Below are 15,104 nucleotides of genomic sequence, written 5' to 3'. Positions count from 1 at the left end.
TTTGGGGGATTTTTTGGGCCTTTTTGCCTGGAAATTTTTTTTTTTTAAATTGAATTTTTGGGGGCTTTTTTGGGGGGGATTTTTTTTTTTTTTTTGGGCCCTTTTGCCTGGAATTATTTTGAATTTATTTTTTTATTTTTGGGGGCTTTTTTTGGGGGGTGAATTTTGGGGTTTTTTGTGGGGTTTTTAAAATTTATTTTTAATTTATTTTTGAATTTTTGGGGGCTTTTTTTGGGGGGTGAATTTTGGGGTTTTTTGTGTTGGTTTTTTTTAAAATTTATTTTGAATTTTTTTTTGAAATTTTGGGGGCTTTTTTGGGGTGAATTTTGGGGTTTTTTGTGGGTTTTTTTAAATTTATTTTTTTTTTTTTTCCGGGCTGCAGCGCAGGGTGTGGGGTAAAGCAAAGGCCGCCAAGGATTCCAGAATTCCGGGATTTGGGGCAGCGGGGAAGGAGCGATTGTAAAATTTGATGGATTTCTGGTGCTGAGCGTTTACAGTTCCTGAGCCAACAAATAAAAAAAGGCGTTGAGGGTTTCCCCCCCTTTTTTTTCCTATTTTTTATTTAAAGTTTTTATTTTTTGGCGTCGCTGGTTTTTGTTCTCTCCCCCGGGCCATAAATCAGAATTATTGAATTATTTCCGGCGCTGGGGGCGAAAAAATAAAATAGAAATTGGAGGTGATGGTTAAAGGCGAGAACAAGTTCCTAGAAAGGGGAGGGAAAATGGGAATAAAATGAAGGGAAATGGGGAGAAAAATGGGGAGAAAAATCGGAATAAAACTGGGGGATATTGGGGGGAAAATTCAGAAAAAAACCAGGGGAAAATGGGGGGAAAATTCAGAATGAATCAGGGGAATATTGGGGGAAAAATGACAATAAAATAGGGGGCAAAAATCAGAATAAATCGGGGAAAAATTGGGGAGAAAATTCTGAATAAATCAGAGGAATATTGGGGAAAAAATCAGGATAAAATAGGGGCAGAAATCAGAATAAAACAGGGGAATATTGGGGGGGAAATGAGAATAAAATAGGGTCAAAAATCAGAATAAATCAGGGAAAAATTGGGGAGAAAATTCAGAATAAATCAGGGGAATATTGGGGGGAAAATGAGAATAAAATAGGGGGCAAAATTCAGAATAAATCAGGGAAAATTGGGGAGAAAATTCAGAATAAATCAGGGAAAATTGGGGGCAAAATTCAGAATGAAGCAGGGGAGTATTGGAGGGGAAATCAGGATAAAACAGGGGGCAAAAATCAGAATAAATCAGGGAAATCTGGGGTAAAAAAATCCGAATAAATCGGGGGAATTTGGGGAGAAAATTCAGAATAAATCAGGGGAATTTGGGGCAGGAGAAAGGAGATTAAAGCAGGGAAATTTTGGGGGGAAAAAATCCGAATAAAAGATGGGAATTCGGGGAAAAATCCGAATAAAACGGGGGAAATTGGAGGGGGAAAACACGAATTTAATGGGATTATTAAAGGCACCCAAAGACATCCCGGAGGAGGGGGAAAAAGGAATCTTGGCCATAAAAATGGGAATAAAACGTGGAAATCGGGAGGGAAATAATTCGGGATAAATTGGGAGGTGGGGAATAAAAAAAGGGGGAAAGGGGAGCAGGAAAAGCCAAATTTTAAAATTTTGGGGATTCATTGACCCAAAATTGGGTTCTGATCTCCAACGGGAGGGGGAAAAGCCAAATTCCCTTTTTTTTTTAGGGTTTGTTGGGCCAGGAAACCCAGAAATGACCCCAAAAATTGTCCCCAAACCCCGGGGGTGAAGAAATGAAAAATCCTCGGTTTTTAGGGTTTAATGGAAAAAAAATGACACAAAATGAGGGCGAGGAAGGGAAAAATCCCCAATTTTTTCTGCTTTATTGGACAAAACCCCTGAATCGGCCCCAAAATTGTCCCCTAACCCCGGGTGAGCGAGGAAGGAAAAAAATCCCCAATTTTTTCGAGTTTGTTTGCAAAAATCCGCCCTGAATTGGCCCAAAAAAGGAAAAATCCTCATTTTCCCCCTTTTTTCTTTTTGGCCCCAAAAATTCTCCCGCATCTCCAAGGGGACGAGGAAAGGGGGAAAATTCAATTTTTTTGAGGTTTTTTAGCCCAAAATGGCCCAAAAGGCCGGGCTGGAGCCGCCGTGAGCCCGGGCACGGCAGGGACTGGAATTCCCGGGAAATTGGGCAAAAATGGGGAAAATCCCGAATTTTCCTGCGCTGCCTTTTGGGGCTTTCCCGCCGTTTTTGGGGATTTATTCTCCCCCGCTCAGGCCGCTGGATTTGATTCCTCTCCCCTCATTAAAACCGAGTTTTAATCGGATTTGGGATTTTTTGGGGATTTTCAGCAATTTTCCCTCTCCAGGCCTTTTTCCCCTCCCTTTTTTCATCCCAAAAATTGAAATTCCCAGGAATTTCCAGCTCGCGGTTTGGGGATAATTTCATTTTTTTGTTATTTATTCGCCACTTCGCGGCCCAGACGCTGATCGGGAACACGGAAGGGCCTTAAAACCTTCCAAAAATGGTAAAATCCGCTCAAAAATCCGCTGGAAATGCGGATTTCCCTGAAAAAATTACCTTTTCAGCGCCTTTTTTGCCCATTTTCACACCCGCCTTGGAGGGAGTTTCGCTCCAGTTGTTCCTGCGTGGAGGAGAAAATTCCAATTATTTCAATCCAGCAAACCGGGATGAGAGGGTGGAGAAAATGGGGGAAAACTCGGGGATGTTGAGCAAAAAATGGGGGGAAAAATAAATTTATTGTCCAGGCTGACAGCGCGGGGCGAAATTTGGGTGTCCCAAAAATTGGGGAGATTCTGGGGCGGAAAAAATGAAAATAAAAAGCAAAATGTAAATCAAACCGGAGGGGGAGAAATAAAATTGAATGGGGAAAAAAATGAAAATAAATGTTAAACCAGAAGGGAAAAAATAAAATTAAAAGGGGGGCGGGAAATGAAAATAAACCAGAGGGGAAAAAAATAAAATTAAAAGGGGGGAAAATGAAAATAAAAATAAACCAGAGAGGAAAAATAAAGTTAATGGGGGAAAAATTAAAATAAAAAATAAACCGGAGGGAAAAAAATAAAATTAAAAGGGATTGGAGGGGGGAAAAAAAAGGAATAAAATAAAATAAAATAAAATAAGGTAAAATAAAATAAAATAAGGTAAAATAAAATAAAATAAAATAAAATAAGGTAAAACAAGGTAAAATAAAATAAAAAAAATTTAAAAAAAAATAAAATAAAATAAAATAAAATAAAATAAAATAAAATAAAATAAAATAAAATAAAATAAAATAAAATAAAATAAAATAAAAAAATAAAATAAACCCCCGGCGCTGCTGGGCTTTAATTTCCTCGCCCATAAACGAAACTTTGGGAAAGAGGCGGCGGAATTTGCCCGGATCCCATAAAAAGCCGCGATTCCCCCCGCGGATCCCCCATTGAGGCCATAAAGCCGCAATTCGCTTTTTTCCCTTTTTTTTTTTTAATTTTTTTGGGTTTTTTTCCCTTGCCGAGGGCACCAAATGGCGCCGGAGCCGCGGGCGATTCCAACGCGCGGCGCTTTTAGGCCCAAACCTCGGGATTTTGGCTCATGGGCTGCGGGAAGGGACCCGGGCAGGGCCTGGGGGAACCTCGGGGAAATCCCTGGGAAATCTCTGGGAAAACTTTCCCAAGAAATTCCCGGAATGCCCCGGGCTTTGCCCTAAACCGTCACAAATCGCCCCAAACGGTCAAGTTCCACTTCTTTTTTTTTTCCTCTTTTTTTTCCCTTTCCCTCCGTTTTATTTTCCCCTTTGTCCTTCCCTTTTTATTCTCATTTTTCCCCTATTTTTTCCCCGTTCTCCCGCGCTTTTTGTTGCTGTATTTTGGGTTTTTTTTCGTGTTTTTTTGTGTTTTTTTGTGGTTTTTTTAAATGAACGCTGCGTTTTCTTTCTGTTTCCCTTGGAAGTGACTCTGAACCCGCCTCTTTCTCCCCCGTCGTGATCTTGAAATTCCCGGCCTTTTTTCCCCTCTTTTTTCCCCCCATTTATTCCTCGTTTTCCCCATCCCCAAACGCTGGAAAAACCAAAATCCGGAACAAGAAATGAAATCAAGTCGGAGGCCACCAAACTCCAATGCAAATTCCACCAAACTCCGCCAAAAACTCCAATTCCGGCGCCTTTTGGGGCGCCCGATTTTCGCTGGGAGGTGAAAAATTCCCAAAAAATCCAACCTGAGGAGCCTCGGTGGGAACGGCGCCGAGGAAAAAGGGGAGAAAAGCAAAAAATCTGGGGAAAAAAAGGGAAATTAAATCCATAATTCGCTGCGGGCAAAACAATGAAACCCCGTTTAAAAACTGCAGGGAAAGAATGAAAATTAAACGCGATTAAAGTCCGCCCCAATCCGGAGAGTTTCGCTTTAAAAATAAAAATATTTTTGGGTTTTTTCCGAGTGTTTTCGGCTGGATCGGAGAATTCCCGGAGCCAAAGAGGCAGCGGCGCTTGGCGCTCTCCAAATTCCGTTTTTTTCCCCCAAATTCCGGCTTTTTTTGCCCCAAATTCCGGGTTTTTTTCTCCCAAATTCCGTGTTTTTTCGCCTCAAATTCCGGGTTTTTTTTCCCCCAAATTCCGGCTTTTTTTTGCCCCAAATTTCGGCTTTTTTTTGCCCCCCTTCTCCAATGGGATTTTTCTTTTTTCCCCTTCCCGCCCGATGCGGTTTTATCCCAGAAATTCCAGACATTGGGGAATGAGGGCGGATAATTAAAAAAAGCTGCTCGGGCAGGGCGAGGGGAGGCGAAGCTGCTGCGCAGCGGGGAAAGGGAGAAGAGAAAAAGAAATAAATTAAAATTCAAAATACACAAGGAAAAAAAGAGGAAAAATCAAAGAAAATTCGGATTTCACCTTTTTTTCCTCCATCGCCTGAAACCGCTCGGGAAAAACCCAACGCGCACCGAGGAGCTGAGGGAGAAATTGGATTTTTTGGGGGTTTTTCCCCAAATTTTTCTCTCCCGGCCCCGGCCCCGGTTTTTTTTCCTGAAAGGCCAAACCCGAGCGCGGCCCCCAAAGCGCCCCAGGCCCTGCAGAGCCCGGAATATTCGGAATAAAAATCAAATTTCGGCCGAAATTTGCGGCTCCGAGGGGGAGGAAGGAGCGGCCGGGGGAGGAAGGCGAAGGAGGAAGAGGAGGGAGGGGGGGGGCGATAATTAAACCGTAATTAAACCAGAATTAAACCAGAATTAAACGGGGGGGGGGGGGGTTTATTTTCGATTTTCCACCGCTGCAGCGCCGACAGAATGAAAGAACCAAAAACCCAAACAAAACCAGAAATTATATAAATATGAATAGATATAAAGCAATACATTATTTTTTATTTTTTAACCCAAACTTCCCCGGTTTATCACCGCTATAAAAACGCGCAGGGGGGGCGAATTTCGGCCGGGGATTTATGGGGAAATGGGGATTTTTTTGCCGCTTTTTTGCGGGTTTTTTTGCCGCTTTTTTGCCGGGTTTTTGCCTCTTTTTTGCCGGTTTTTTTTTTTTCCCTGTTTTTTTGCCCTTTTTTGCGGGTTTTTTGCCGATTTTTTGCCGCTTTTTTTGCCGGTTTTTTGCCGGTTTTTCCCCGGTTTTTTGCCGGTTTTTTACCGTTTTTTTTCCCCAGTTTTTTGCCGGGTTTTTTTTGCGGTTTTTTTTGCCGGGTTTTTTACCGGATTTTTTGCCGGTTTTATTGCCGGTTTTTTGAGGTTTTTTTCCCGGTTTTCCCCCAGTTTTTTGCCAGGTTTTTTTTGCCGGGTTTTTTGCCGGTTTTTTTTTGCCGGGATTTTTGCCGATTTTATTGCCGGTTTTTGAGGTTTTTTCCCCGGTTTTTTGCCTGATTTTTTCCCGGTTTTTTTGCCGCTTTTTTCCCCGTTTTTTCCCGGGTTTTTTGTCGCTTTTTTGCCGGGTTTTTTCCCCGCTTTTTTCCCGGGTTTTTTGCGGGATTTTTGCCGCTTTTTTTTCCCCGTTTTTTTGCCGCTTTTTTCCCCGTTTTTTCGGCCGTTTTTTGCGCGGCCGGGCACGGGCAGATGTCGCTGTTGCTCCACGGAGGAGCCGCGGCCGCCGCCGGCGCCACCTTGACCCCCGTGACGCGCGCGGCGCCGTCTGAATCCCCAAGGCCATTTTCAGTCCTTCGGCGCTCATTGGCCTCGCGTCACGTGGGGGGCGAAGGCAAAAAAATAAAAAAATTAAAAAAAATTAAAAAAAAAATAGAGGGAAAAATAAAAAAATAAATAAAAAAGAGGCGAAGAGGCGGGGGTGGCGGCGGGGCGGGGAGGGGGCGAGCGCCATGCGTGGGTAATCACCGCGCTCCGGTTTTTTTTATTTTTTTAATTTTTTTTTTTTTTTCCTCACATCCCTTCCCCTTCTATTTTTTTTTTTTTTCCTCCCTCTCTCTCTCTCTCTCTCTCTCCTCCTTCCCCCCCTCGCTAAAAAAAAGATGTCAGCCCCTGGCTGGAGTATTCCTGGTTCCTGCCGCCGAGGCTCCGGCCGAAAATGTCCTGTCCGGGGGGCAGCGCGGCCGCCGCCGCCTTCCTGATGGAGCCGCTGGCCCGGCCCGAGCCCTTCGCGCCCGCCGCGGGGCTCTTCCCGCAGCCCGGCGACTTCGCGGCCCTGCGCAGCTGCCAGAAGCGCGACGAGGCCTCGCTGGGCTCCTTCCCGTCCTACCTGGCCCAGCTGGACTCGTGGGCCGAGCCCAAGGGCGCCTTCCGGCCGGAGCCGCTGCCGAGCTGCGCCTTCCCCGGCGTCAAGGAGGAGAGCGGCTGCTGCCTGTTCGCCGAGAAGCGGCCCCGCAGCGCCGCCTTCGCCGCCCAGCCCTGCCCGGCCCGGCCCGAGGGCAGCGCGGCCGCCTTCTACCCCTACCCCGAGCTGCAGGAGGGCCCCGAGGCCGCCGAGCTCCGGCCCGGGCTCCGCGGGGAGCGCCTGGAGGCCGCCCCGGCCCCCGCGGCCGAGCGCGGAGCGGCCCCGGCCCCGCCGGGCTCGGAGCAGCCGCGGGGCGAAGTCAAAGCCGAAAAGGCCAAAGCGGGCGCGGGGCAGGCGGAGAAGGAGCCGGGCAAGAGCGCGGACGGCGGCAGCAGCGAGAATTCCGACAGCGAGGCGAAAGGTAAGGCAGGAGGGGAAAATAAATTAATTAATAAAATGAAATGAAATCAGCCGGCGTTCGGCCCCCGCGCCGGCGGTGAAGGGGTTAAACCCGGGCCGGACCGCGCTCGCTGCTCCCCCGCGGAAATTGGGGTAAAAACGATCCGGATGGGGCAAAAAAACCCCCAAAAAACCCAAATAAATAAATTTATATTCGGCTTCAAGCGGCGGTGCTTGGAAATAGAAATATTAAAATATTAAAATATTAAGATATTAAAATATTAAAATATTAAAATGTTTGTGAGTTTGGGGGTGAGAGGGGAGAAAGGGGAGCAGAGAGCGCGGGGTGCGGGAAAAGGATGGAAAATGGGATTTGGGGGGAAATTCGGTGTTCGGTGCGGGAAAAAGGATGGAAATTGTTTGGTGCATAAAAAGGATGGAAATTCGGTGTTTGGTGCATAAAATGGATGGAAATTTGTTGTTTGGTGCAAAAAAAAGATGGAAATTCGGTGTTTGGTGCGGAAAAAAGGATGGAAATCGTTTGGTGTTTGGTGCCAGAAAGAGGATGGAAAATCGGAGTTTGGTGCAGAAAAAAAGGATGGAATTTTGGTGTTCGGTGCGGAAAAATGATGGAAATTTGGTGTTTGGTGCCAGAAAGAGGACGGAAAATCGGATTTTGGTCTCAGCAAAAAGGCTGGAAAAGTGAGTTTGGTGTCAGAAAAAAAGGACGGAAATTTTGTGTTCGGTTGTCTGAAAGAGGATGAAAAAAATCGGAGTTTGGTGCAGAGAAAAAGGATGGAATTTTGGTGTTCGGTGCAGAGAAAAGGATGGAAATTTGGTGTTCGGTACAAAAAAAAGATGGAAATTTGGTGTTTTGTGCATAAAAAGGCTGGAATTTTGGTGTTTGGTGCATAAAAAGGATGGGATTTTGGTGTTGGGTGCAGAGAAAAGGATGGAATTTTGGTGTTTGGTGCAGAGAAAAAGGACGGAAATTCGGATTTTTGTGGCCTTTGCTTTGGCACCGCGGGGATTTTGGGGGGTTCTGGGCTCGTTGCGATTTTCCAGGGGGGCGAACCTCGATTTTTGCCCCTTTTTTTTCCCATTTTTTTCCCCATTTCCGCGCGCGGGGCGAGGGTTGGATTCCTCCGGCGGCGGTCAAAGAGAGCGCGAGAAAAAAACGAGAAAGAATTAAAATGAAATTAATAATAATAATTTAAAAAAAAAGAAATAAAGAAAAGAAGAAAATAAAGAGTCTCGGAGCGGGGATTGCGGCTCCTCCCGGGGCTGGGAAGAGGCTCGGCGAGAGGGGGAGAGCAGAAAATCTTTTTCCAATTGAGTTTTTCCGTTTGTCTCCCCCCGTCTCTGCCGTGCCGAGCAGATGTGCCGGGTCTGGGCCTTTCCCCGGGCCCAGAGGCGCCGCCGAGGCCGAAATTTGGGATATTCGGGGTCCGGGGCCCCCCTTGAACCCCAAACCCGGCGGATTCAGCCCGCGGGAAGGACGGGGTTGGATTTTCTGGGGGAAAAACCCCAAAAATGTCAAGAAAATCCCGGTGGGATCTGAGCCTGCGCTGAGGAGACCCAAACGCCCCAAAATTCGGCCCCGGCCAAAACTGCCCCGCCAAAATCGGCCCCGGAGCGAGCAAAACCCCAAAATTCTCCCTTTTCCCCCCCCCTCCTCTTTTATTTTGAATAATTCCCATTTTTGGCTTGGCACCGGGACGGGGAAATGATTTTATCGGAGGGCTGAGCTGCGATTACACCCAAAAAAACCCGGAAAATGGGGAAAAAACCAATAAAAAACCAAGAAAAAAAAGCACCAAAACAAAGGGGAAAAAAAGCAAAGTCAAGGTTATCAAAACCCCGCAAAGCGAATCTGCACAAAAGCGCCGGGAGAGGATTCGGTGCGAGATAACCCAAAAATAAAAAGGGGTTTTTTTTGTTTTTTTGGTTGTTATTTTGGGCTGGATTTGCGCTGTGGGCGGAAAGAACGGGGACAATAAATAAATAAAAATAAAGATGATTAAAAAAAGGGATTATATAAAAATACAGAAATAAAAATCAAAAGGGATTTCTGGGCTCGGGTGTTGGGGATGCGCCGGGCTGGGCACATTTGGGGTTTTTTTTGGGGTCGCTGTGCCCAAAATTCGCTTTGGGGCGGATTCGGGCGATTTCTGTTCCTAAAACCCTCCCCAAGCTGCGGTTTTGTTCCTGTCGAGGTCATTTCATCTTTATTTCTTTAATAAAAACCCCATTTCTGGTGGAATTTTAACGTTTGGGGGCACCCGAGGTCCCGAAGGGCGAACCCCGAATTTCCACGGAATTTCCCCAAAACTGGGCCCGAGGATTTGCTGCGATTTTCTCGGATTTCCCCCAAATTCGGGGTCGCTCGGGTTTTCCTTCCTCGTGACCCAAATTCCTCCGGTGTTCATTCAGGGGCCGCGGAATTTTCCCCAAATTCCCCCGATTTGCCCCAATTCGTGCCCTGGCCGAGCAGGGGAAAGCTGCGAAAATTCAACGATTTCACCCCAAAACGGCCCCGAACCGCGCCGGGAAAGGATTTGGGGTTTTGGGGGTGATCCGGGGGAGCCCCAAATTCATCGGTGCCCGCGGGGGTTTTTAATTAGCGGCCGTTAATTAGCGGGGCAGGCGGGAGATTTTCACCCCGCGCTCCGACCCCGATTTATTCCATAAATCCCCTTTTATTTTACCCCCGAAATCTGATTTATGTCCCCCAAACCCCGCCTTGTGCACCCCAAAATCCCCATTTCTCTCCCCCAAACCCGATTCCTTTCCCCCAAAAAATCCCGTTTCCCTCCCCAAATTCCGATTTATCCCCTCCAAACTCGATTCTCCTCCCCAAAACCCCGATTCTTCTCCCCAAAACCCAGATTCTCCTCCCCAAAATCCCGATTCTCTCCCCAAACCCCGATTTTTCTGCCCTAAACTCGATTCTTTCCCCCCAATCCCGATTCCCCTCCCCAACCCCATTTTATCTCCTCCAAACTCGAGGTTTCTTCCCCAAAACCCCATTTCCTTCCCCAAACTCAATTATTTCCCCCCAAAAACCATTCCCCTCCCAAAATTCCGTTTTTTTCTCCTCCAAACCCAATTTATCCCCCCCAAAATCTGATTTATCTGTCCAAATCTCGATTTATCTCCCCAAAACCCGGTTTATCTCCTCCAAAACCGATTCTTCTCCTCAAAACCCTATTTTTTCCCCCCAAAACCCGCGTTACCTTCCCAAAAATCTGATTTATCTCCCCAAATTCTGATTTATCTCCCCAAATTCTGATTTATCTCCCCAAAAATCCGATTTATCTCCCCAATCCCGGTCTCTTTTTCAACCCCTGGCTCCCCCAAACGCCTCCATTTAAACCCGAGTTTAGGGCCGAATAAATCTTTATTTCACCCCGAATAAACCTTGATTTAAACTCGATTTCCAACCGAATAAAACCTTTATTTAAACCTGATTTTCGAGCCGGGAAAAACCCACAATTTAAACCCGATTTTGGGGGCGAATAAACAAATTTTTTCACCCGACTTTCGAGCCAGAACCCCCCGTTATTTAAACCCCATTTTCGTGCCGAATAAACCTTTATAAAAACCCCATTTTCGGGCCTAATAAAACTTTATTTAAACTCGGCTTTCGAGCCCGGAAAAACCTTTATTTCACCTTGATTTTCGTGCGGCCAAAGTCTGATTTTAACGCGAATTTTCGGTCCAGGAAAAGCCGTTATTTAAACCCGATTTCGGACCCTCGCAGGGCCAGATTTTTATGCCGGAAAAAGCTTTATTTAAACCCGATTTTCATGCCGAATAAACCTTGATTTATACTCGATTTTCTCGCGGAAAAAACCCTTCTATAAACCCGATTTTCGGGCCTAATTCAGCCCCTGTTTCTGTGCGATAAAACCCTCGTATAAACCCCATTTCCTGGCGGATAAACCCTCGTATAAACCCCATTTTCTCGCCGAGAAAAACCCAAAAACCTCCATTTTCTCATAGAAAAAAAAAAACCAAAAAACAAATAACTCAATTTTCTCACGGAAAACCCCAAACAACCCCATTTTCTGGCGGAAATAACCCCATTTTCTCACGGAAATCCTCCCAAATAACCCCATTTTCTCACGGAAAAAACCCTATTCAACCAAATTTTCTCGCGGAAAAAAAAACCCCAAACATATGAGCCCATTTTCTTGTGGAAAAAACCCCATTTAACCCCATTTCCTCACGTTAAAAAACCCCTGATTTAACCCCGATTTTCGGGCCTAATTCAACCCCTATTCCCACGCGTTAAAATCTTTGTATAAACCAATTTATTTTTTTTCAAGGAAAACCCTCATTTCACCCCATTTTCTGGGGGCAAACCCCCATTTTCCAACGGGGGGGGAAAAAAATACCCATTTAACCCCATTTTTTCTCGGAGAAAAACCCATTTAACCCAATTTTCTCGCTGCAAAGCCCCCATTTTCTCTCGGGGGAAAAAACCCCAAAACCCCATTTTCTCTTGGAGAAAAACCCAATTTTCTCTGGAATCCCCCACTTCCTCCGGGACCCCCATATTCTCGGATAACCCCCATTTTCTCCGTGAGGCCCCATTTTCTCCGGATCCCCCCATTTTCTCCGGGACCCCCATTTTCCCCGGATCCCCCCATTTTCTCTGTAATCCCCCATTTCTCCGTGAGCCCCCATATTCTCGGATCCCCCATTTCTCTGGGATCCCCCGCTCTCTCCGTGAGCCCCCATTTTCCCCGGATCCCCCCATTTTCTCGGATAACCCCCATTTCTCCGGATCCCCCCCCATTTCTCCGGGACCCCCATTTTCTCCATGAGCCCCCCGCTCTCTCCGTGAGCCCCCGTTTTCTCTGTAATCCCCCACTCTCTCCGTGACCCCCATATTCTCGGATAACCCCCATTTTCTCCGGATCCCCCCCATTTCTCCGGATCCCCCGCTCTCTCTGGATCCCCCCATATTCCCGGATCCCCCCATATTCCCGGACCCCCCATGTCTCGGGATCCCCGCTCTCTCCGTGAGCCCCCATATTCCCGGATCCCCCATTTCCCCGGATCTCCCCATTCTCTCCGGGATCCCCGCTCTCTCCGTGAGCCTTCCATATTCTCGGATAACCCCCATTTTCTCTGTAATCCCCCATATTCCCGGATCCCCCATTTCTCGGGGTCCCCGCTCTCTCCGTGAGCCCCCACTCTCTCCATGAGCCCCCATATATCCCGGACCCCCCATATTCTCGGGGTCCCCGCTGTCTCCATGAGCCCCCATATATCCCGGACCCCCCATGTGTCGGGTCCCCGCTCTCTCCATGAGCCCCCATTTCCCCGGATCTCCCCATTCTCTCCGGGATCCCCGCTCTCTCCGTGAGCCCCCATATTCCCGGATCCCCCATTTCTCGGGATCCCCGCTCTCTCCATGAGCCCCCATATTCCCGGATCCCCCCATATTCCCGGATCCCCCATGTCTCGGGATCCCCGCTCTCTCCATGAGCCCCCACTGTCTCCGTGAGCCCCCATATTCCCGGACCCCCCATGTCTCCGGATCCCCCCGCTCTCTCCATGACCCCTCCATATTCTCGGATAACCCCCATTTTCTCTGTAATCCCCCATATTCCCGGACCCCCATATTCTCGGGTCCCCGCTCTCTCCGGATCCCCCCATATTCCCGGACCCCCCATGTCTCGGGTCCCCGCTCTCTCCATGAGCCCCCACTCTCTCCATGAGCCCCCATATATCCCGGACCCCCCATGTCTCGGGATCCCCACTCTCTCCATGAGCCCCCATATTCCCGGACCCCCCATATTCTCGGGTCCCCGCTCTCTCCGTGAGCCCCCACTGTCTCCATGAGCCCCCATTTATCCCGGACCCCCCATATTCTCGGGGTCCCCGCTCTCTCCATGAGCCCCCATATATCCCGGACCCCCCATATTCTCGGGATCCCCGCTCTCTCCATGAGCCCCCATATTCCCGGATCCCCCATTTCTCGGGATCCCCGCTCTCTCCGTGAGCCCCCATTTCCCCGGATCCCCCATTTCTCCGGGATCCCCGCTCTCTCCGTGAGCCCCCATATTCCCGGATCCCCCATATTCTCGGGGTCCCCGCTGTCTCCGCGCCCGCGGGCGCTGCCGGTGCGCGGCTGACGCCGCTGTTGTCTTTGGCAGAGGAGGCGGCGGCGGCGGGCGCGGGCGGGACGTGGCTGACGGCGCGCAGCGGGCGCAAGAAGCGCTGCCCCTACACCAAGCACCAGACGCTGGAGCTGGAGAAGGAGTTCCTGTTCAACATGTACCTGACCCGCGAGCGCCGCCTGGAGATCAGCCGCAGCATCGCGCTCACCGACCGCCAGGTCAAGATCTGGTTCCAGAACCGCCGCATGAAGCTCAAGAAGATGAACCGCGAGAGCCGCGTGCGCCAGCTCAGCGCCGGCTTCAGCTTCAGCTGAGCGCCGCGGCCGCCTCCGCGCAACCCGCCCGCCAGCCCGGCCCCTCCGCCATGCCTTCCTCCGCCCCGCTTTGAATTTTTATTTGATTCTAATTTTTTGGGGTTTTTTTTTTGCTGTTTGTTCTGTATTTTATTGTTATTTTATTGGTTTGTTTCCTTATTTTATTCTGTTATTTTATTGGTTTATTTTCTTATTTTATTCTCTTATTTTATTGGTTTATTTTCTTATTTTATTCTCTTATTTTCTTATTTTTTTCTCTTATTTTCCTATTTTATTTTCCTATTTTATTCTCTTATTTTCCTATTTTATTCTCTTATTTTATTCTCTTATTTTATTCTCTTATTTTCCTATTTTATTCTCTTATTTTCCTATTTTATTTTCCTATTTTATTCTCTTATTTTCCTATTTTATTCTCTGATTTTGTTCTGTTATTTTCTTATTTTATTTTCTTATCTTATTTTTATTCTGTCATTTTATTTTGTTCTTTTCTGTTGTTATTTTCTGGTTTTATTTCATCCTTTTATTTTTTATTTCATCCTTTCCTTTTATTATTTCACTCTTTCCTTCTATTATTTCATTCTTTCCTTTTATTATTTCATTTCTTTATTTCATTATTTTATTTTATTATTTCATTTCCTCGTTTATTTTATTTTGTTTTATTTTATTTTATTTTATTTTATTTTATTTTATTTTATTTTATTTTATTTTATTTTATTTTATTTTATTTTTTATTACTCCCCTTCCTCTTCTTATTTTATTATTTTATTTTACCATTCTATTTTATTATTTAATTTTCTTTTTTTTTTATTTTATTATTTTCTGTTATTATTTCATTGCATCCTCCCATTTGATCCTTTCATTTCCTTATTTCGCTGCATCCTTTCATTGCATTACTCCATTTAATTTAATTTCCTTCTTTTATTTCGTTCTTTTATTTTCTCATTTTATTTTGGGAATTTTTTTTTGTTTTGTTTCGTTTCGTTTTGTTTGTTTTACTCTCGCCCGCAAAATCCCCGACAGCGCCGAAACGGCGGAAAAAAACACAAAAACCCCAATGAAACAAAAGGACCTGGAGCGGTTTTTCCGCGCCGCGAGGGGATTGCGCAGCCCGCGGATCCTCGGAGGGGAAATGAAAGGCGGAGAAGGAGACGGTGGCAAAGCCCAAACCCAAACCCAAACCCAAACCCAAACCCAAACCCAACCCCAAACCCAACCCCAAATCCGCCTTTCCCGGGTGTTTAAGTTATTGCAGAGCAGCACAAGGACCTGGCGCTCTCCCCCAGGTGTGGGGTTTCACGTTCAAAACGCCTCCCAAAGTTTTCTGGGTTTATTTTATTTATTTTTATTTTTTTTTTCCTCCCCAAATCCTAGCGTAGCTTGGCCGCCGTGCAATAAAAACGGCGGAAAAAAAACAAAAAAAAAAGGGACGAAAAATGGAGAGAAAATGTGGATTTTGTGTGGGGTTTGTGTGAAACGCGAGGGGCAGAGGGGGAAAATCTCTGCAGCTCCTCCCGGGGAAAGCGGGGCCGTCCGTGGAATAAAATATCCGATATAAAATATCAAATAAATAAA

At 46.6% G+C, this 15,104-nt stretch overlaps 1 protein-coding gene across 1 annotated transcript; it reads left to right on the top strand.

Annotated features, from left to right (window-relative positions):
- The first annotated feature begins 6,499 nt into the window (after nucleotides 1-6,499).
- HOXC10 (homeobox C10) lies at nucleotides 6,500-13,532 on the top strand. The gene is made up of 2 exons (XM_054653892.2): nucleotides 6,500-7,106; nucleotides 13,255-13,532. Exons 1-2 carry the CDS (start codon nucleotides 6,500-6,502, stop codon nucleotides 13,530-13,532), a joined length of 885 nt encoding a protein of 294 aa, XP_054509867.2.
- Nucleotides 13,533-15,104: the final 1,572 nt, after the last annotated feature.

The sequence above is a fragment of the Agelaius phoeniceus genome, chromosome 35 (genome assembly GCF_051311805.1).
Source record: "Agelaius phoeniceus isolate bAgePho1 chromosome 35, bAgePho1.hap1, whole genome shotgun sequence".
NCBI lineage: Eukaryota > Metazoa > Chordata > Aves > Passeriformes > Icteridae > Agelaius > Agelaius phoeniceus.
Note: the sequence above shows the minus strand (reverse complement) of the source record. Positions and strands in the feature narration are given on the sequence as shown.

Coding starts and splice junctions, on each gene's coding strand:
- HOXC10 (XM_054653892.2), top strand. CDS start 6,500: ATGTCCTGTCCGGGGGGCAGCGCGGCCGCCGCCGCCTTCCTGATGGAG. Junction 7,107..13,254: donor TTCCGACAGCGAGGCGAAAG/GTAAGGCAGGAG, acceptor TGTCTTTGGCAG/AGGAGGCGGCGGCGGCGGGC.